A 21,409-nucleotide genomic window follows, 5' to 3' on the forward strand; every position below is an offset into this window, starting at 1 on the left:
ACAGCAGTGACCTACAAATAGCCATGGAGTTAGTAACCAATTTTATCTGGGGGATTTTTAGCCAGAACACCGGGGGATACTCCCTTCTCTTTTCAGTAATGCCATGGGATCTTTAAGGTCGACCTGAACAAGCAGAAGGGAACTTGGTTCAACTCTCCAACCGAAGGCGGCACCTCTGACAATTTCTTTTATCCACAGGGTCATTAACAAGAGCCCTTCTCTCACTTGGGTGAACCATTATAAGTGTCAGCCTGGACTGTGTGAACTCAAAGTCCCAATGTAGGGGCTTGAACCCACAACCTTCAGACTCAGAGGCGAGAACGGAGGTAACCAATCCTAGGCTGATACCTACTCTTGAGGCTAACGGAGCCTCATTTCACTATAAAGAAAAGAAAGTCTCTAATTGATTAACAAGGGAACGAGCCAGATATTAAGACTTGAAATCGCACATAGATGAGATACCATTGCAAGAGTGGGTGGGCCAGGGGGTCAAGTTTGTCCATTTGCTTCTTGATCTCCAAGTATGATCCCTAAAAGACACAATAGTAAGATACTTGTTAAGCTTTTGTTAAAACTATGTATAGTTAGAGGCATGAAATTCCATCTGGTCTCAGCTCGTGAGAACATTTTTGTTCGGCTTAAAATTTTAGATGGTGCAGAATTATGGACAATTCTGCAATCTTAATTCACATATTAATTTGGAAGCCGGTTTATTTTGAGCAACTTCAAAATCAAGACTGAATTGGAGAAATTTCCTCAATTCTCAGCAATCTTAAGTCTTGGAAATTTTCCAAATTTTTATTTTTTATGCAGTTGTTCCAAAAAAACAGCTTCTGAATTAATCTGGAATTTAAGGATTTTCCATGATTTTAATCCACTTTAAATGATAAAGATGGTCTCGCAGTCTGAGTGTAGGTGCACATTCAGGCCTCTACAGTACAGTAAGTGTACTGTAAGGTGCACTTACACTTACAGTAAGGTCAAGGAAGTGGGAGCGCAGGACTTCAGGAAACTGGGCACAATTATAAAAGCAGAATAATTAACAGCTAACCCTAACGTTTTTGAGAAAAAGAGAGAAATAGCAGGAGTTGAACTGAGATTAATTAAACCTCAAAATCGCCTTAATTTCTAAGATGAAAGGGAATTAACAACAAGCAATATTGCAATGATCTCATACGTTTTGAAGAACAAATTAGATATCAAATATTGAGAGCTTTAGAGATTTGTTACTTTCCAGTTATAATTCTGAATAATGTTTTAATTATCGGCACTTAAAGATTTTAGAGCAGGCACTTAGCTTAAATTTTAGATTTGATACTTTTGGGCCTTAAATTTGATTGAACGGAGTAACTTTAGATATGAAAAAGAGGTTGAAACCCTTCCCATCTCCTTCGGCTCCCACCCCCGGCTCAGGTGTCCAGCCAGCAGTGTTAAATGCTTTGACACACCCACTCGACATGAATATATGCGTATATCTGAACTGTATTGTATTGCAATGCACTTGGCGTTAACTGGCACCATTATCTTAACTGAAAATAAAACAAAAGGTGAAAAGAAATACACTAGTGTGTCATTATATAATGGTCCTTGCATTTGACATAGCGTCATTGAGATGTCTCAAAATGCTTCGCAGATCATATTGTAAAGTAAATTGACTTTGTACTTTGTGGCTGAAATGAGGCAGCCAAATGAGCACAAAAGTTTCCCATAAACAGTCATGGATTAAGTGACCCAAATTTGGTCTTTTTTAAGGGAATATTACCCCCAGAAAGCGATCCGCCAATCGACTAACAACCGGGTTCCTATTTACTACTAGGTAAACAGAAGTAAGGAAACTTGCCTAAAATTTCGCCCTACCTGCTGGAGATAGAACCCGAATGATATGTTGACCTGGAAGTTGACCATATTTTGCTAGACATCAGGAGAGGCTTTGGGCCTCAGGCTATCCTTAAATTTCTCAGGGACTGACACACTCGCTGTGAGAGTGTTGTTTCTGCCTGATCAGCAGCAATCCTTTGCGCGTCCAGTAGTAATTTAATTGTAGCTAACTCCACCATCGAGGCAATGAGTGTCACCGAAGACCTACCTGTGTCATTTCTCTAATGGACATCACGCTATCCAGGGCCTTCTGAAGTCTCTCGTAGTTCTTTTTCTAGAAAGTGGGGATAAAGGAGCATGGTAAGACGACAACACCACCAACAACTTGCATTTATATAGCGCCACTCGCACAGGGTAGTGTCCCAGAGCGCTTGACATTGGCTGAGCACGCCAAGCTGGGGGGAGGGGGAGGTGACTGTAGGCACGGTCAAAGAGGAAGATCTTCAGGCATGATCTGAAGATAGGGAAGGAAGGGGGAATAGAGAAAGAGAGTTCCAGAGCTTCAGGGCATAGTGGCTGAAAATGTGGCCACCAATGGTGGAACGGTTGGCACAAGGCACGAGCAGGCGGCCGGAGCCAGTTGAGCGGAGGCAGAGGGTAGTGGGTTGGAGTAATCAGTTCGGAGAGATAGGGAGGTGCCAGGGCTTGAAGGCATTTGAAGACTAGTGTGAGAATCTTGAAATCGATCCATTCAGTGATAGGGAGCCAGTGGTGTGATGGGGGTACGGAGTTTAGTGCGGATGAGAAAACATGGGGTTGTCCAGTGGTAAAGTTGGGAGGCAGTGTGAGGGTGCCAGCAGTTCAGAGCTGCTAAGTCATTTGCATTGATCACAGGAAGTCATCGGTAAAGTCAAGACAGAGGCAGAGCTAAACAGATCTCTTTCAAACACCTGGCATAGGCACCGTGAGCTGAATGGCCTCCATCTGTGCTGTGGGCCTCCACCCAAAGTGCAAACACACTCACCTGCAGCAATAAAGAGAGACCCATAGAGATCATCTCACTTACACGAGTGGAAAGTTGGGAGATGCCAAAGCTGGTGACTGATACGAGGTTGTTTCACACATGGCTCACCTTGGGATTAAAAGCCAGTGTTTTGGGATCACTGGGGTCCACCACAGAAGGATAAGGTTCAAATATGATACTTTTTCTGGGAGATTCCAGAGCCGCTCGGCACATCGCCACCAGCAAGTCAACCACCTAAAGGGAAAGTTTCTCTTAGAACGCTTTGATCCTGACACTTGGCTCACACTTTAACACAGATAATCAAAATGATACAGATCAGAGCGAGGCACCGGTCAGGGTGAGACGCACATCAGGGTTAGACACATAGCTGAGTTTATTGTCTACCTCCGCTCCTGTGGCGACCTCCTCTGCTGCTCCTGACATCACCCCCAGTGTGTAGAAGGAGAAAACGCACAGTTCCCGTGTGCATACAGCAGGCTGCGGGGGTGAGGGGGAGGGAGGATGGGTAGACAATAAAGAAGAAAGAGTATTAGTGTTTGTAATAAGCTAAGCCTCAGTCACAACAGCATGTTTACCGCCAGGAGGAGTCTCAGAGATCTTCACAAGATTTAGAGTAAAGTGTAGTCACTATGTGTTTTGTGGACAAACGTGGCAGCCAATGTATGCCTGGAAATGTCCCACAAAGAGCCATGAAGTGTATGACCAATATTATCTGGAATTGTTGGCCAGGACACTGAGAGAAGTTCCATTCTCTTTTCGAATAGTGCCATAGAATCTTTAACATCCACCTGCACAGGCAGGTAGGACCTCAGTTTAATGTCTCATCAGAAGGACAGTACCTCCGACAATGCAACACCCCCAAGCGCTGCACTGGAGTGTCAGCCTAGAGTCCTGATTTGAGGCTTAAACTCATAACCATTTGATTCAGAGAAATGAGAAAAGACTCATTCTAATGGCTCACTTAATGCATATTAAATGCAGCTCCCTTTGAAAGATACCAATTCACTCAAGATTAACCCCAAGAGTTTGTGGATCCAATACTGTAACATCTGGCTGTGTAACTGGCTGGCAGGAGGGATGTAAGAGGTGCCAGGTGATTTGAAGTCTAATTCTGGCTGCAAAATTGCAGGGAAATCACCTTCTGCTAAGCCACCCTTCCCCTCGGCTTGACCCATAAACCGTGATTAGAAACATGGCATGTGGGAAACCATGAGCAAAGAAAATGGGCAACACTCCATGGCCTGGGGTGATCTGAACAACCTCACTGCTCCACTGTTCCCTCATTACCGGAAACATATTGTAAAACTGCAGGGAAGAAATCCTTCCTGGGTCTAGATCTAATAATAGTGCTTCATAGAATATACAGTAAAGTGAATTGACTGTGTATTTTGTGGGCAAAACGTGGCAGCCAATTGTGCACAGCAGCGTCGCACAAACATTCAGGATTTCTCCTCCAATGTAGCTTACCTTCAGCATTGATCCATTCTGAAAGACATGTTGCTCATCACACACCACACAGTATTCGTTTAGCGTTGGAATCCTCTGCTCAGCGTATTTCATGGCCTAAATACAATTTTTTTACTGAAATTAATGAACAAATAATAATAATAATAATTCATACATTTAATATGGCACCTTATCACTTATCTAAAACTTCACGAATCTATCCGCTGCCTCTGCCTGTTCCATGTACCCCATTCTACCAGCTCCACTATCGGCGGTCGGGCCTTCAGCCTTTCTACCTCCACTCTCTGGAACTCGATCCCAGAGCCCCTCCGCCTCAACCTCTCCCTCGTCTCTCCCAAAGCCCGACTCAAGACCTTCCTTTTCAACCGTGTCTTTGGTCATCTTCCCTTCTCTAACCCCCCTTGCTCTCTCTCCCCCCCTCTAATCCCAAGCTGCAGCTCAGGTGGTGAACACCTCATTGTCCAGCACCTTGGGATGCCCTCCCGACATGAAAGGCACTATATAAACGCAATTTGCTGTTGTTGTTATCACGTCATCGAGAGGTCTCAAAACTCTTCATGGGATTTAACTGTAAAATGGAGTTACTGCGTACTTGTAGGTAAACGTGGCAGCCAATTTGCACACAGCCATGTCCCACAAACCGCCATCAAGTAAATAACCAATTTTATCTGTTTGGGCAAACTTGTTTCCCTTTACAAATCGTGCCACAAGATCTTTTACATCCACCGGAACAGGCAGGCGGGATCTTGGTTTAACGTCTCACCTGAAGGACGACATCTCTGACATGCAAAGCTTCCCCCAGCACTGCACTGGAGCATCGGCCTAGACTACATATGCTTCCCATACTACATGCTGCCGTTATCCTTTGTGAAGCACCCCTGCCTTATTGATGCTCTGCACAAACAAACTGATGCAAGTTTGATGAAATGAATCCATCGAACACATAGCTACGATAAATGAAGTGTGCACGCATTTAAGATGAAAATCGATCACACGAAAAATTCCAGCTTGCGTCAGCCACAATGTCCCTTGATGTGCGTAGCCCAGATCTGTCCGGAAAGGTAATAAACAGATCAATAACTGCTTAGTGATTCACTGTATCTCTCCAGCAAACCAGCTACACAGAAAGGTTGAGCTTCCAATCTTTGCAATAAATGATAGTGCTGGGCCATTAATGCTATTGGACAACCATTAACAAGTTCTTCCCAATTGCACGGCCTTTAGATGAATACTCCTAAGATGGCAAGTGGGAACTGCTGCCAGTTCTTATATTATATTTGAAGTAATGTCTCGGTTCCCCAGAGTCAAATTTAGTCTGTGCGAGGATTCAATTTTACCCTGGTTGAGCAATAGTGAATGCTTTACCATTAGTCATTTAGCTTCCATTCAAAAGATTGGACTTTCAGATGGAACGGACAAATGTAACATGGGAGACCATGGAAATGCATTGTCCTTCTTTCCCCGAAGATAAGGAGCGGTGGGTGGTAATTTATTGTTACCTGTGTTTGTTGCTTTACATTTTACACCTACACATAGGCCAGAAATTCCATCTGGGTGTAGACTGGCACTATCTTCAGAGTGTGCCAAATTTGGCAGATTCTTACTTTTTGAAGTCGTGTATCTCTAGTTTCTATAAAAAAAATCTAAGGCGGCTTCAAAATCAAATGAATTTGAAAATCTGCACATTCTGGATCACCAAGAAAATACTGTTAGTCTAAACCACATAGAAGTTCTTCCCTTTACTACCCCACCCCCAGCCCCCCCCACACACACAAGATCTGCAAATGTCTCAACACTTACCTGTACAAGAAAGCCATATTCTAGTGTTGGAATGTTCTTGCAGTGACTCCCAGCCTGCAGATAGATAAAGAGAAGACAAAATTGTGAGGCTTTCGTGCTTAACATTAAACCGAAACAGATCACGGCTCCAGGAAGTGCATAGAAATTGGAGGCTGTTGAGCCTATGGAATGTCATCTCCTTCACTGGAGTTCAACTACTCTAATCTCAGTTGGCTTTGCGCTCCTTTTACATTTAACTGTTCATCCACTTCCCTTTTAAATGTGGCTGTGAGCTCGGCCTCAGTAGTTGTCTCGTTTTCAAGATCGTCACACTCTCTCCCTTGATCCCTCCACCTTACCCGCATCCTTCCCCATCTTCAGTTCATGCCTGAACGACCTTCCTCTTCGACCGTAACTTACAGTCACACTCTCCCCGGCTAGAATCATGCTCCCTGCTGCCAAGCACTCTGGGACACTACCCTGCGCGAAGGGGCACTGTGTAAATGCAAGTTGTTGTGGTCGTGTTAAAGTATACCAAGACGGTTTCAGTTTGCTATGTTGTCAGAGCCAACAAAAGTTAATAGTCTGAGAACGTGTTGCAATCTTGAATAGCCTCCAAACCTTTCTTGCGTTATTGATCGTCTACAATGCTCCATCTTAGCTCACAACTCTCCCACTGGATATGTCATGGAGATAATCCTGTTTGATGGGACCTGTGTGCTACAGTCAGGTTTCACTCCATAAACAAGAGCAGGTACTTACAACAGAACACTATACCAGCAATGTAATGGGTTATCTGACAAGAAATGGACTCAACTGAGAATTGCAGTCTAATATACAGACAGATAATACAGTAATATCCATTATTTTAGAGCCTCCCAAAGAAAGCCTACTGCGTCTTGTCATTCATGATAGAGATGTTTCAGATTATGAAAGGATTCGATACAGTGGACATCCAATGAAGTGCTTCCATTTGTCGGTTAGACCAAAACTAGAAGACGTAGATATAAGATAACCAGAAACAGATGTATTAAGGCATAGAATATAGGTGGTGAGAATGTGGAACTCACTGCCCGAAGCTGTACTTGAGACAAAAGGCCACTATTAATGGATTATAGAATGTATGTGTAGGGGAGTCATGATAAGGCTCCTGTACATATCAATACTCTCACTGCTGATAGGAACATGGACAGACATTTACCCAAGTTTGTACATAGTCACGCATGTTGTAACAGATAGTATCTGTGCCTGTTTCAGTTGATCCTCCAATGTTGTTGGTCAGGACTGGCCTGGGCCAGAGTTTTGGGTCCTGTACACTGACGAGATAAACAAGGTACAATTCCACATTCCTGCTGTCACATTGCCTCAAATCAGCAATTTTAAACCAATTCAAATGAACAATTCACTGCAATTCTGAAAGCTTTTTGTTTTGTTATCGCCCAATTTATACACACAAATGTAAACTCCATCCACTTCTCTGTTTCATGACCTCCCGCCATGAACAATACCCAGGCTGCACAGCTTACCTGGTTGGCAGAGGGGTACCCGAATAGCTCTGGTTTGGGGGGCTTTATGGTACAGGAGATGGAACGGTTGATGATGCGATTGACTCGGAGATCAGGCACCCCGAGCTTGCTCTTTAGCACAGCATCCTGGATGAGGGGAAAACTTGGAGACCTACAAGGAATGATAAAGAACCATCAACAGCTGGGGTGGGGAGGGGTGGGTGGGTTCTGTGTTATCATATCAAATTGCAACATCGCTCGCTCAGGGTCACACATTTTCTTTTTGGTGGATGATACCCTCTATTGTTTCTAGCAAGACTAGTTTGAATGAATAAATTTCTTCGGTCCATCCGGTCTCATACTTCCAGAACGCCCACCCTACTATTCCACCTATCAGTGTCAGTTTCCCCAGCTAATTCACCCTACAGCAATAGTCAAGTTAAATGCCAAGGGAAATTACAGGCCCAATTCTGTGCCCCGTTGCTCCTAGCATTACCACATATCACTTAAGAGTTCTGACAGTATTCAAACCCATTTAACATCAGTAGAATCACAGATAATGCACAGCGTTTCTACTGATCCCAATTGCACTTTCCCATCTTTTTTGAAACAAACATACAACATAGACTGAGACGTCCTACTTTACTTTGGGATTGGTGAGAAGAAGCTGAGGCCTGAACGGAATTTCTTGATTGTTCCACTTGACTTAAACCAGCTCTGTCTCTTCTCCTGCTGATGCTTTAGGTAATCGTTGCTCAGGTGTTTCCATTGCTGTGAGGTGAACATTCCCAGGATTCTGAAAATGAGGAGCGCAAAAGATGGTCAATAGCAAAGGATGATTCACTGTCTTCACTGGCTCCCTTTCACCAAATGGATCAATTTTAAGATCCTCACACTTGTCTTCAAATTGCCTCATGCCCTGTCACCTCCCTGCCTCTCCAACCTGCTTATTCCCCAACACCCCCATCCGTTGCCTCTGCTCGACTGGCTCCAGCCTCCTGCACATCCCTCGTGCCCTCCGTTCCACCATCGGTGGCTGTTCTTTCAGTCACTATGTCCTGAAACTCTGGAACACTCTCCCTCAATCTCTTTGCATTGCCCCCTTCATTCCCCATCTTCACGTCGCACCTGAAGGCCTTCTGTTTCGAACATGCCTATGGTCACTTCCCCCCCTCCCCCAGCGCCACCCCCAATGGCATGTTCCATCACTGTCAAGCACTCTGGGACATTACCCTGCGTGAGGGGCGCTATATAAATTCAACTTGTTGTTGTTGTTTATTGTTGTTATTCACATCCCACACTCTAACTCCATTAAATGTGCACTTTCTGGGTCAACATTAGCTCCAGAACACACGCTCCAGAATTATATTTTAAAACACTCCAGAAGATGTTCCAAGAAAGATCCTGAACTGGATCAGCTCTAGAACATAGCCCAGGATCACGGTAGCTCCGGAACTTAATCGCTACAGCTTTAGACCTACTTAAGAATATATCCCATAGACTTATTCAGAATACATTGTGCAACCATACAGGTCATTTTTTTTATGGGTTTAATGGCTTTCTCATGAGAACTTTAATCATGTGAACCTTCACTATTTAACTCCATTAAAAACCTAAGTCATTTTGGAGCAATTTCAATTGAAATCTCTGTTTATCATGAAAAGTCAGTTGCGGTCAGTCAATCCCATTAAAGTGCATTTGGACTCAAGCACTTGAATTAAGTCTGGAGAAATGTACTTTAAAGTGGTCTGAGCATTTAAGTTCTAGTTGTTTCTGTGAAAACCTTCATTTGTTTAGAAAAAAGGAAAGATGGTTCATTATTTCAGTACAAATAACGAACAGAATTTTTTGATTAAGATGTTCTGACATTGAATACTTCCCTTCCCCTCCCTGTCACCAGAAACAGGGATATTTCCAAGTGTAGGTAGCATACATAAGCGGTACTTTCAGTCTGGTTTGGATACTCTTAAGCATGGGGATAGGTTTCCGCCTGTGTCCGACACCTGGCTGATCAATGCTAAAGCGTTCTCCCACCGATTAGCATCATGCAGCACTAGTTGTAGCATAAATCCACCAGAGGGTGACTCTGCAGAAGACTATTCCTGGAAATGGCTCTCATTTCTCACTGTAATACTCTCCAGCAGGCACACACCTTGGTGATAGCTCACAGGTGCATAACGGCTACATGTGTGAGGTCCTGCAGGTGATGGTGGTACCCCAGCACAAGGTCAGGAGAGAAGGGAACAAACTGTCGTGCTAGTGTCTTAACTGTGAGTCACTGGTGTTGGATCAAATAACTATATTGGCTGTATGTGTCATAAAGTACTGTTATTTTCTTCATCTCAAAGCAGCTTCTCATTTAGGATTTGAACGGGGGCAAAATGGCCCTCATGCATAGATGATGGAGGAGGGAATAGAGGGGTTTAGGAGAGAGGACTAGGAAGGATGGAGGTTTGTGAGCAGTGTAAACACTAGATCGGACTAGTTGGGCCGAATGCTTGTTTCCGTGATGTAGCAATCTAGGTAATTCTAAGTATTTTTACTGAACACAATGAGGATCAGATCATATAGAAAGAAACTGCGCAATGCTCTATGCAGCAGAACAGTTATAGAGATCCAGGATGATGGGTTACAAATCTCGGCTTTCAACCCAATATTGCCTCTTTGTTTCCCTTTCACAACTCTTAACAGCTGCTTTCTAAGAAAACAGAGTTTAGAGTTGACGACTGGACCATTGTGAGTATCAAGCACGTACTCGCACATCAGCTAAAGCACTGCCAGTTACAGAGCGTGTTTCACACTATTCTGCCCCTCAGTGGCTTAACATGCCATCTGCTATTGCTGTGCCTGCAGTGTAAACACACTGAGATGTCAGTCGGTCTAACAGTTTAAACACACTGCGATGCTTGTTTAGGTGGTGAGAATGTGGAAGCTGTGGGTGACACAGAAAGAATCAAAGTAACCTATCTAAGAAGAAAGTAGATGCATACATGAGGGAGAAGGGAATAGTGGGGTATAGGAGGGGGGAACGGAAGAGTTGGGGGCTACTTTGGAGTATAAACACCGGCGCACACTATTTGGACTGAACCACTCGTTTCTGTGCTGTAGAATTCTGTGTAATTCTATTTAACAACAGAAGAACATTTCAAGTGTTTCCTCAGGCCTGTAATAGTATCACATGAAAGGCTATTAAGAGTTTGTATGAATAAAACCCATCAAAACCTATAGTCTAGGATAATAAACTATAGGAAAAATAGCCTCTGTTCCAACCCAGGCTCACTATTTGCACCAGTGGTACATGTTGAAAAGCTGTTGAATTATATAACATGTTGGAAACTAAAACACTCACTTTTTCAGCTGTAGTCCAAGACCGAAGCCGTCTTTGTTGGATGGCTGGAATACCTCTACTGACGGTTCTGTAGGGTCAAAACAGTTGTCATTCATTCAAACTTAGAAATTTGACCTACCTGAACTATTGGGACATATCTCCATGTTCCTGATGAATTCATACCAATAATAAGCCTTACAATGTTAGGTCAGGGTAATAAGGGATACAGGGCAAGGGCCGATAATTGGACTTAAGGTACAGATCAGCCATGGTCTTATAGTATGGCGAAAGAGGCTCGAGGGGCTGAATGGCCTACTCCTGTTTCTATGTTGCATCAGATATTGGCGCTAGACCCTCAAAAGGTCTCGAAGCACTTTATAGATTAATCCCTGTCAAATGTGGTGGCTCTGCATTTGTAGACAAACGCGGCAGCCAATTTGCACACAGCAGGTGTCACAAGCTGCAGAGAAGGGTGTTGCCTGTAGCTCAGTGGAGTCCTGTAGCTCAGTAGTTAGAGCACTCGCCTCGCAAGCTACAGACCTGGGTTCGATTCCCGTCAGGTCAAAACCTTGGGCAAGTTTCCTTACTCCACACGCCTGATAATAATCCTTCAAGAAAAAAAAACAGTAATGAATTGGTCACTTCAATCCACGACTATTTGTGGGACACTGATGTGCGCAATTGGCTGCCAAGTTTCACCCACAAATATACAGTTAACTCACTTTACAGTATATTCTGTGAAGCGCTTTGAGACGTCTCGAAGACATAAAAAGCGCTATATCAAATGCAAGGATTATTATTATTTAATATTATTGCCAATTTATCTGGAGGATTGTTGGCCGGGACACTGAAAGAAACCCCACTATCTTTCTGATTGGCGTCCTGGAGCTTTAACGTCCACTTGATAAGGTGTTTCCAGGCAGGAATGGGACATGTCAGTATACTGTTGCTATCAGGGAACAAATACCCTTTCGTTTTGTGGATAATCATACAATAACAACAAATGAACTTGTATAGCGCCTATCATGTCGGGAGGTTGTCCCAAGGAGCTGGACAGTGAGGGATTCCCGAGCTGGGGTTTAACCGAAGGTGTGGTCAAAGAGGAGGGTCGTGAAACAAGCCTTGAAGGAGGCCAGGGAGGAGGCGAGGTGAAAGCACTGTGAGATGGAGTTGCAAAGGGTGGGGGAACAGAGGCTGAAGGCCAGACCGCCAATGGTGGAGCAGGCTGGACGGAGTACATGGAGCAGGACGGAGCTCGCTGAGAGGAGGGTTTGTGTAATCTACAGGAATTCACTTCAATATCATGGCTTCTCAGCACTCACCAGGTCCATCCAGGTACTGAGACAGAGAGAATCTCAGTCTGAGTACGATGGGTTCTGTCCGCGTCACTTTCCAGGCTGTGGCAATCTCCTCCTGCTTAACAAACCACATCCGTTACTTGGAGGGCCATTGCTATATTCAGGAAGATCGAGGGTTATTCTTGACTTTGTTACCACCTGCCTGGACTTTTCAAACATACTTTTGCGAAGTTGAATAAGATAGATTACAGGAGGATTTGAACATACTTGGGGAATTGGGCAAATTGATGGCAGATGAAATTCAATGTGGAGAAATGTACTTAACATAGGGGCAAAAAAACCTGGAAGGGACTATTATTTTAACTGAAGGAAAATAATATGTATGGAAAATGAAAAGGACAATGCTCTGTGGCAGTGAGTTAAGCAAACCAGATTTGGGATGTATCAAAAGATCAATAGCAGCCGAAATAGTGGAGTAATCCTGCCACTGTATAAATCATTGGTGAGACCATACTTAGAGTACTGTGTACAGTTCTGGTCGCCGCAGTACAAAATGGATATTGGAGAAATCGAGAAGATACAGAAGAGGGCAACCAAAATGATTGAGTGAATGGAAGGACTGGGCTATGAGGAGTGGCTAAGTAAATTGGGCATGTTCACGCTGGAAAAGGGAAGATTGAGAGGCAACATGATTGCTATCTTTAAGATACTGAAGGTGCAAAACAATAGGCTGTTTCAAGTTGTCCAGAATAGTAAAACCAGAGGACACGGCCTGAGATTGAAGGGGTGTAAATTAAAAATGAATCTACACAAACACTATTTCAGTGAACGAATAGTGAACCTGTGGAACAGGCTCCCTAGGGAAACAGTTGAAGAAGGAAATGTTGATTCTTTCAAATACAGATTAGATAGTTTTCTTTTAGGAAATAATATTATGGGATATAGTACATAGGGGAGTTTAGGATATATGTGTATACAATGCCAGGGAGGTGGAAGACGAATTAGATGGACCTTGGTCTTTTTTTCGTCTAGGATTCCTTATGTTCTCATGTCCCTTCCTCTAGTCCACAGTCTTGCCCGGACACTGTGTGTCTTTAGGTCCTGTCTTCCAACCTTCTTTGGGAGGGGATCTCTCCAGCCATGCAAACAACTGGCTGACCTGGTAAAATGGGCAAATTCCATCCACGACTCTTGTAACCGCAGAGAAAGCTTCTCAGCTCCTCTCCATCATCAATACCAAGCAGCACTCTCACCTTCCCACAGAAGATCTTAGCCTCCTGTCAACAAACTGCTGCAAAAATGCGGTTTGACTAATTGTTTTCTCCCACTTCCACCAAGCTCCTTTTAATTGCTTGGACTGAGATAATCAATTTGCACTTAATTCCCTTTCCAATACATTGTAATTGCTGTGCGCAATTGTCTGCCGAGTTTCACCCCAAAAATATACACTCAAATCATTTTACAGTAAATTTTGAGATGTCTCAATAATGTGATAAGGCGCTATATCAAATGCAAGGATTATCATCAAACATCTTTGCATTTGGAATAGTACGTCTCCCACAAAATATACAGTCAATTCACTTTACAGTATAACCTGTGAAGCGCTTTGAGACATCTCGAAGATGTGATAAGGCGCTATATCAAATGCCTGGATTATTATTATTATTATTATTAAGAGGAGGATGCACAGCACTTTACCATAGAGTGTAGAAACTGTACGTTTTGTAGGTGAATGCATCATACAATCAGCACACAGCAACACCCCATGTACAAAAGTGAAGTGAACGGTTAATTTTATCGTAGCCAGGACACCAGGAGAAACTCCTCTTCTCAACTAGTGTTGTGGGATCTTCAACATCCACCTTAAAAGGCAAACTAGTTTAATGTCCCATCTATAGGACAACACCTCTGACAATGCAAAGCTCTCTCAGCACTGCATTGGAGCATCATCCTCGACTACGTGAGTTCAAAGTCCCAACATGGGGCTTCTTCACATGATCTTCTGACTCAGAGGTGAGCGTGCCACCAACTGAGCCAGCTGACAACAACATTACATGGACATAGAGGGTGATTCCAGGTTTCACTAAGGGGCTTCTTATCCAATTCGCTGTCCAACATATGAAGTGGGGAGGACTTACATCAAGAAAACTCATATTAATGTGTAGGTCCACATCCACATCGTCGATCGTTCCATATTCCCTGCAACACAGAACACAGTCAATAAACCACACGCCTTTCAGAACTTTTCAAAGGTTTTTTGGGGGCTGTCACAATACCAGGCAGTCAATTTTGCAGCATTTCTTAACTGATTTCTTAATTAGGAAATAATCCCAATAGTGCCGAACCCAACACATAGGATTGGAGTGACGTGAAAGGAACGCTTAGCATTGAATGTTTTCACAGCACAAAATTGGGTGGTGATTCTTTCTATGCATCACAAGGTTGGTGTGAATGTGGGCCACAGCTCAGAGAGTGAGCAACCAAGGAGGGCAGAGCTGTCTTGGAAGAACATTGGCTTCCTCTTGACGAAAGGGTGGGCTGGACGAGAAATTAGAATGGGAGTCGTTGAACGCGGACACTTAGCGGAGAATAGGTTGTGACGGACCGTGAGACATTCCCACAAACCTAATTGGAGGAGTCCTTCCCACTTCTTCCCTCATGCAAATTCGGAAGGGGAAAGTCATTGATCATTCATCTCATCACAGTTACTGGAACCGTTGGTGTCTGGCACAGATTAGCTGCTGCGTTTGTCTGCATAAGAGTGACCATATTTCAAGAACAAGCACTGAACGTGGCTTGTTGTGGCGATAAGACTTGGCGTCAGGTGCAAATATTATTGCTTTTCCCCTGAACGGACGAAGGTGAGTTAACGATAGCTGTCATGCTGCCGGGCTGGGTGCTTTATGGGGTTGGAGGGCTCCAGCGTTGGGTGGGGAAGGGAGACGGAAGCTGACAGGCTCGGTTCCACCCTGCAGTGGCAATCGGAGAAGAATTGATGGAGCAGAGGCTTATAGCGTAGGCTGTCCCATCCTCCCATCACAGGGAGAAAGAAAATAAAATGCAGACGATTGAACAAAATAAAATAAAACAACATTGTTGATTTAAACGGATGTCTGGAGCTTTTTCAATCCCTCCCCACCTTCGTAAAAAAAAAGAAGCTCTAAGTAAATTATCAGGCAAACGAAAGGCACAGTTAACAGAAAAACCTGCCAGACTTTAAAATCTTTTAACGTTTAAACGCTTACCTGACAGAGACGGAATTCTCCCCATAGATTTCCTTTACTGCTTCTATGTCTGCGTCAAGCTGTGGGTGACGGTACAGATCAGCTGCACAGCTACCCTATAAAAACGGACACACGCTCTAATGTACTGTCGTGCCTTCCCGAGAAAGAGCTGTCAATGTTGTTGCTGCTGATGTCTTGGCCTGTTCAGGAACCCAGCCAGCTGAGGCCGACTCTCGCTCGCTCTCACTCTCGCTGTCTCTCCCCCCCCCCCCTGCAAGTGCTTGAATGATGGCAGTCGGGATGGGTGTACCGTTTGGATTTGAGTTTAAAGGGGGCAAGTCCTTTCCTTTCACTTGAGTGGAGTCCTGTAGCTCAGTGGTTAGAGCACTCGCTTTGCAAGTGAGAGACCTGAGTTCAATTCCAGGCAGAGGGTGAAACCTTGGGCAAGTTTCCTTACTCCACACAGAGCCTAATAATAATCCCTCCAAAACCAAAAACAATAATTAAATTGGTTATTTTCAATCTACGACTGTTTGTGGGACATTGCTGTGCACAATTGGCTGCCGCGTTCGCCCACAAATATACAGTCAATTCACTTTACAGTGTGTTCTGTGAAGCGCTTTGGGACGTCCTCCCGACGTGAAAAGCGCTATATCAAATGCAACGATTATTATTATTATTATTATTATCGATTTAGCCCATTCTCTGGAGTTTGTTAAAGGGGCTTGTGTCATCGTGTCAGAAAGTTGTGGACGGAGGGGCGGGGGTAGGGGTGGGGGGTGGGGGGGAGAATTAGACACCTGGAACAGCTTGTTCCAGACCAGCCACCATTATTCATTCACTCTGGGAAACACATCACGTTGCATTGGGGGCACCGTCTGGTGCAGTGTAAACTTTCCCTGGTGATTTATGCAACACAAAAGAATGAGTTTAACTTCAGAGGCTGGCACGATTCCACACTGTTACGCATTATTACACACTTTTGATTTATTCCGCACTATTGTACTATTTTACACTATTGCACCAATAGAAACTGTTGCACTAATTCACACAATTACACTGTTTCACACGATTTTGCACGATTCCACCCTCACGCACTTTTGTATTATTTCACACTATTGCACTATTATGCACTATTGCCCTATTTGCACTATTTTGCACTAGTGCATGTTTCCACACCACAACAGATGTATTTTTTCAACAGAGTTGTTAAATTGGAATTTTAAAAGAAAGATGCTACAACACATAATGCGGACATCTTTCCCCCTTCTCCCTCAACCTTCTGGTTCCCATCCCCACCTCAGGTGCCCAGCCAGCAGAATCAAGCATTTTGAGACGTCATTCCGACGTGAAAGGTGGTGTATAAATGTGTATTGGATTGTGTTATACGTTGGTTGTTTCATCTGGTCAAGAACAGTGGAACCAGACGACACAGCCTGCGATTAAAGTGGGATAAATTCAAGGGAAAGCTGCACAAGCACTATTTCAGTGAGCCAGCGATATATCTATGGAACAGGCTCCCTAGAGAGACGGTGGCAGCGGAAAATGTTGATTCCTTCAAATACAAATTAGATAAGATTTCTTTTAGGGAATAACATTTTGGGATACAGTATGTGAGTAATTTGAGACATGACGCCCAGTAAGTTTAATATACTTGGACGAACCAGGGCACTTTTGACCTAAAGTTCCCAAAGCTTTCCACTCTGCTGTGGACTAATCCATATAGAATTAATTGCTATTAACATCTCCATTATTGTTGCATGTACTACCAGGACGGTAGAAGGCGAACCAGATAGCCCTTGGTCCAGCAATTCCTATGTTCCTATATGGTGGCCTTGAATATTGGAGACGTATTTGGTTGGATTTCCCTCCTGGTTTCTGGGACTAGGGGAATACCCTCTAAACATCATCACAGCTGCGGGCAGTGCCAACCCGATAAAGGGAGAGTAGGCATATTTGCAGTGTTCACATACTGACCTCACACGCCTCCGAGTGGCCGTTGCTAAACATTACCGATAAAGACCTGGCCTAAGGTTAGTGGGAGCAGGCAAAAGTGATGGACAAACACAAGGGTAATCCTACCGCCTTCAGTGAAAAGGGAGTTGTGCCACAGTTGAGTGATGGGAACCTGCTTTGACTGGGCTAAGCCTGAAATTCCACCAAGCTTCCGCCCGTGACACAATTGCCTTGTGGAGGCGCAGAATTGAGGACAATTCTTAAAATTGGATCTCCATTCCGAAGCTGGTTTCTTTTCAAGAGCCGTGGGAAACTAAGATGGAATTTAAGAATCGACCACACTGCTGCCCGATCTTAATAATAACAATCCACGACTGTTTGTGGGAAACTGCCGTGTTTCGTGATAAGGCGCTGTATAAATGCGAGGATTAGGATTATTATTATTAGAATCCTTGCATTTGATAGAGCGCCCTATCCTGTCGGGAGGACGTCTCAAAAGCGTTTCACAGGATTTAACTGTGAAGTGAATCTCAAGTTTTGAGAGAGATGGTCTCTCGGCGCTGAAATTAAGTGGAATTTCTGGATGGTCTTTTCTATCTCTCAGAGGATCAGTCGTACGAAAGACAATGTCACTTACGATTAACCCACTGAGCCATTATTGTGGCTGAGGACCACGATCCCAAAACATTTCTTCACAAAACCAAAAAATATTGACTCATTTGGTCAAGTACGCTCCCGGTGTTCCACTAAGCCGTGGGAATTTCTATTTTTGCCAAAACCATGCCCGGCTCGATTCCGAAGCTGATCGTATCTGAGAAAAATTATTTTATGTACTGTATAATATATGTATATAATTTTTATGAAAGTTTCCTTCCAGTTATTTTTCCCCCAAAATATATCTCCGCTTTTCCACTCTGTAACATTGTCAGCACTGGTCAGCACTCAGCAACCTACATTTCCATTAATACACTGTGATTCCTAAAGACCTACATTAATAAAAGGATTCTGCTGCAGATATAAATCAGCCTCTTCTTTTCTTTAAACGTTACACCACGTAGGCAGCTCTTTTCTTATTTGTTGACTATTTCGACGCCTTCTCCGCTGCTAACTGAGAGACGGTTTTGCAAACAATCCTATTTGCTGTCACTCGCTGTTTCTCCAAAGCGCCAGCCAGAGGATCACCCGTAGTCAGAGAGAGATTGTCACATAAACCAGTCGGCTAATGGAGAGGTGGGTATCTGTGGACTGATTGAGCTGTCAGTTTCTATCCTGTGCGAGGCTTTCAACGACAATCACTTGTTCAAGGCAAACAAGACACAGACATTTCTGTACAACCTCCCTCCTCCACCACCACCCCACCGACACAGTCACATGATTAGAACCAGTACTTCTCGTTCTCAGATAATAAACCTTGCGTCTCATGCAGTGCCTTATCACGTCTTCTAGACGTCTCAAAGCGCCTCGCAGCATATACTGTGAAGTGAATTGACTGTGTATTTTCTGCGCGAAACGCACGACCCCAATCCGCAATTTTGCCTCCGGAGGATTCCGCAAATAAGGAATTCTGTCATTGCTGCGGAAGTGGATCGCAAGCTAGCGCAGTTCCTGCGGGTCGGTTGGCGTGACCTACTTCCTGTTACCCGGAGTGCACCTGCGCACCTCACCACCCCTCTCTTGCACGACTCAGAATCCTTCCTAAGGAATCCCATCCTCCAATCCCCCAGATTTTGCCCACAAAATATACAGTCGATTCACTTCACAGTGCGTACTGTGAAGCGCTTTGAGACGTCTCGAAGACGTGATAAGGCGCCACATCAAATGCAACGATTATTATTATTACATTCCCCACACTCAGGCAGAATTTCGAGATGCCAAATGCACAGAGGATTCTGAAGAAGTGTTGGTCCCAAGGCTGCCTCTAAACAGCAGAGCTTTTTTTAAAACAAAACAGCAAAAAAAACAACAACAATGACAGATGATAATCGAGACACTGCGCACTGGGCAGCCAGACAGATGCGGTTCCCCTTTAAATGTTTCCGAGGTCCACCATTCTAACGCTGTGTCTGTATGGAATCAGATTGAGGTCCAAAAGTGTTCTGCATTGCGACAGCATTGGCCAGGCATCTGTTAACAGATGCCTTATAAACCTAAGACAGGATTTTAGCTCTGACTCCAGTTCTGAGTGAAAAGTGTGCAGGTAAACCGAACCTTTAAGTTAAACATATTGAAAGTTTTTACGTTCCCAGGCCCTAGGGGAACTTTTAAGAGAGCAATAAAAAGATAACCGCAGTTCACGACTAACGTTAAGACTTGGGTTAATATGTGTGTCCATGTTTTTTTTTGGTCAGCTGAGTGTCTGCCACATGCTGAAACCTATCGCCATGCTAAAGATTATCCAATCCAGAGTTCCACATACATACACCATCTACACATGGAAATAACCCTGTGTCTGGAGGGGAATGAGCACTCACTCTCCAGACGGATGCACCCTATTTACCTAATTCCAGAGAGTATTAGGTACAGGTTGGTGAGACCCAAGTTCTTAAAGAGATCCCGGAGCGTGCATTTAACCACCTAAAGCCGGGCATTGAAAGTACTGTCTGGCAAGCTTTCCCGCTGTTTGTGTAGCTGAGACCGCCCTAGCCCTTAGGGCTTTGGCTTACAGGGTTAACAGGAGTTGAGTAGGAAGAATCCCTGTCCCCAGGAACTGGTCTGCCTTTGCGAGTCCTGCCAATGAGCCAGGCTGGCTGAGCTGTCATCAGCTGCGCCCTGGAGTACCACGGACCTACCTGGACAACTCAACGACTAGATAAGGTGCTATATTAAATGTAAGGATTATTGTTGTTATAATGTTATTAAAGGACCGCTCACGCTGCTATCTCTTTAAAAGCAATAAAACCCTGCGGTCTATGGTTTGCAGAGCTCTGTGTACATTTGCAGAGCCCTTCTCAACTTGCAGTAGGAGCGATTGGGAGCAAGTCAGGAAGAACTCTGCCCCCGTCTAGATTTACTCTATTTCTGTGGCATTTGCAAGGAGTCCAGAGTTTGGGAAAGTGTTGAATTCGGTCTCAGCTTCCAAGTCGATTCTCCGTGGATTAATTGTTTTGGTCAGCTGAGTGTCTGACACATGCAGAAACTCATGCTCAAGAGTATGCATAATATATACAGTCAATTCACACTTTACAGTGTATTCTGTGAAGTGCTTTGAGACGGTCTCGAAGACGTGATAAGGGGTGATATCAAATGCAAATTCTGGAAATTCCAGAGATAGATTGTTGGAATGGAATGCGCTCTCTCTCCCTGGAGGGACGCCCCCCTGTTTACCTAATTCCGGAAAGTATTAGGCGCAGGTTGGCAAGAACCAAGGCTTGGAGACCCCAAGAATGTGCATTGGGGTAACAGCTGGAGAGTTTGCCAAGTTCTGGACACTCTGAAATGTTACATAAATAGACCCAGGTCTGAACCCCAAACGTGGTTGGGATATCTCCCCATGGAAGTGTAACTTGAGTTTCCCGATCTCTCCATTGCTATAAGCATTACGGCCTCGCTTCCGACAGTACAAACTAGGCATCGGGGGGGGGGCGGGGGGGGTTAGAGACAGCAACACAGCAATGCAGGCAATGACAGCTTTAAAACAAAGCAGAAATCATTGCAAAAAGTGCCGACCTTCTAATCAATCTTGAGATCATTTTTATGAATCTTCCTGCTGTAAACTGGAAACATGACTGTGTGCTCTCTAATAGTGCAGCGTTTATACGTGGGCAAAAATGATTGATTTCCTACCTGTTGGGTTGATATTTCTGACTGGGCCAATTCATGTATCTATTGGAAAGGAAGGACTGTATTATTTTGTGAGCAATATCCATCCAGTATTTTATATATATATTTAAAAAATTCACTTTATATGTGTCGCTGTTTCATCTGCACTGAAGATTCTAGCTCCTTCTCCCTGTGGCATTAAGTTGCTAAGGAGGAAAAAAAGCGCTCATACAAATGTTCCAAAAATCAAG

General features: G+C 44.1%; 1 protein-coding gene across 5 annotated transcripts in view; it reads right to left on the reverse strand.

Moving 5' to 3' along the window:
• Positions 1-21,409, reverse strand: part of LOC103189029 (protein mono-ADP-ribosyltransferase PARP6) — a 42,851-nt gene that overhangs the window by 12,383 nt on the left and 9,059 nt on the right. For 3 of the 5 annotated variants that reach the window (XM_007909299.2, XM_042343077.1, XM_007909291.2), the window contains exons 4-15: positions 15,465-15,559; positions 14,358-14,418; positions 12,244-12,334; positions 10,943-11,009; positions 8,240-8,389; positions 7,615-7,765; positions 6,110-6,163; positions 4,310-4,405; positions 3,227-3,319; positions 2,951-3,076; positions 2,087-2,152; positions 463-530 (exon numbers count right to left, since the gene is read on the reverse strand). In XM_007909299.2, coding sequence (XP_007907490.1) covers positions 463-530; positions 2,087-2,152; positions 2,951-3,076; positions 3,227-3,319; positions 4,310-4,405; positions 6,110-6,163; positions 7,615-7,765; positions 8,240-8,389; positions 10,943-11,009; positions 12,244-12,334; positions 14,358-14,418; positions 15,465-15,559 — 1,118 coding nt within the window. Of the gene's footprint in view, positions 1-462; positions 531-2,086; positions 2,153-2,950; positions 3,077-3,226; positions 3,320-4,309; positions 4,406-6,109; positions 6,164-7,614; positions 7,766-8,239; positions 8,390-10,942; positions 11,010-12,243; positions 12,338-14,357; positions 14,419-15,464; positions 15,560-21,182; positions 21,222-21,409 lie in introns of all 5 variants that reach the window. The other 2 variants (XM_007909279.2, XM_042343076.1) reach the window with 2 other exon arrangements.

Source organism: Callorhinchus milii, unplaced genomic scaffold, assembly GCF_018977255.1.
Source record: "Callorhinchus milii isolate IMCB2004 unplaced genomic scaffold, IMCB_Cmil_1.0 Scaffold22, whole genome shotgun sequence".
NCBI classification, from domain to species: Eukaryota; Metazoa; Chordata; class Chondrichthyes; order Chimaeriformes; family Callorhinchidae; genus Callorhinchus; species Callorhinchus milii.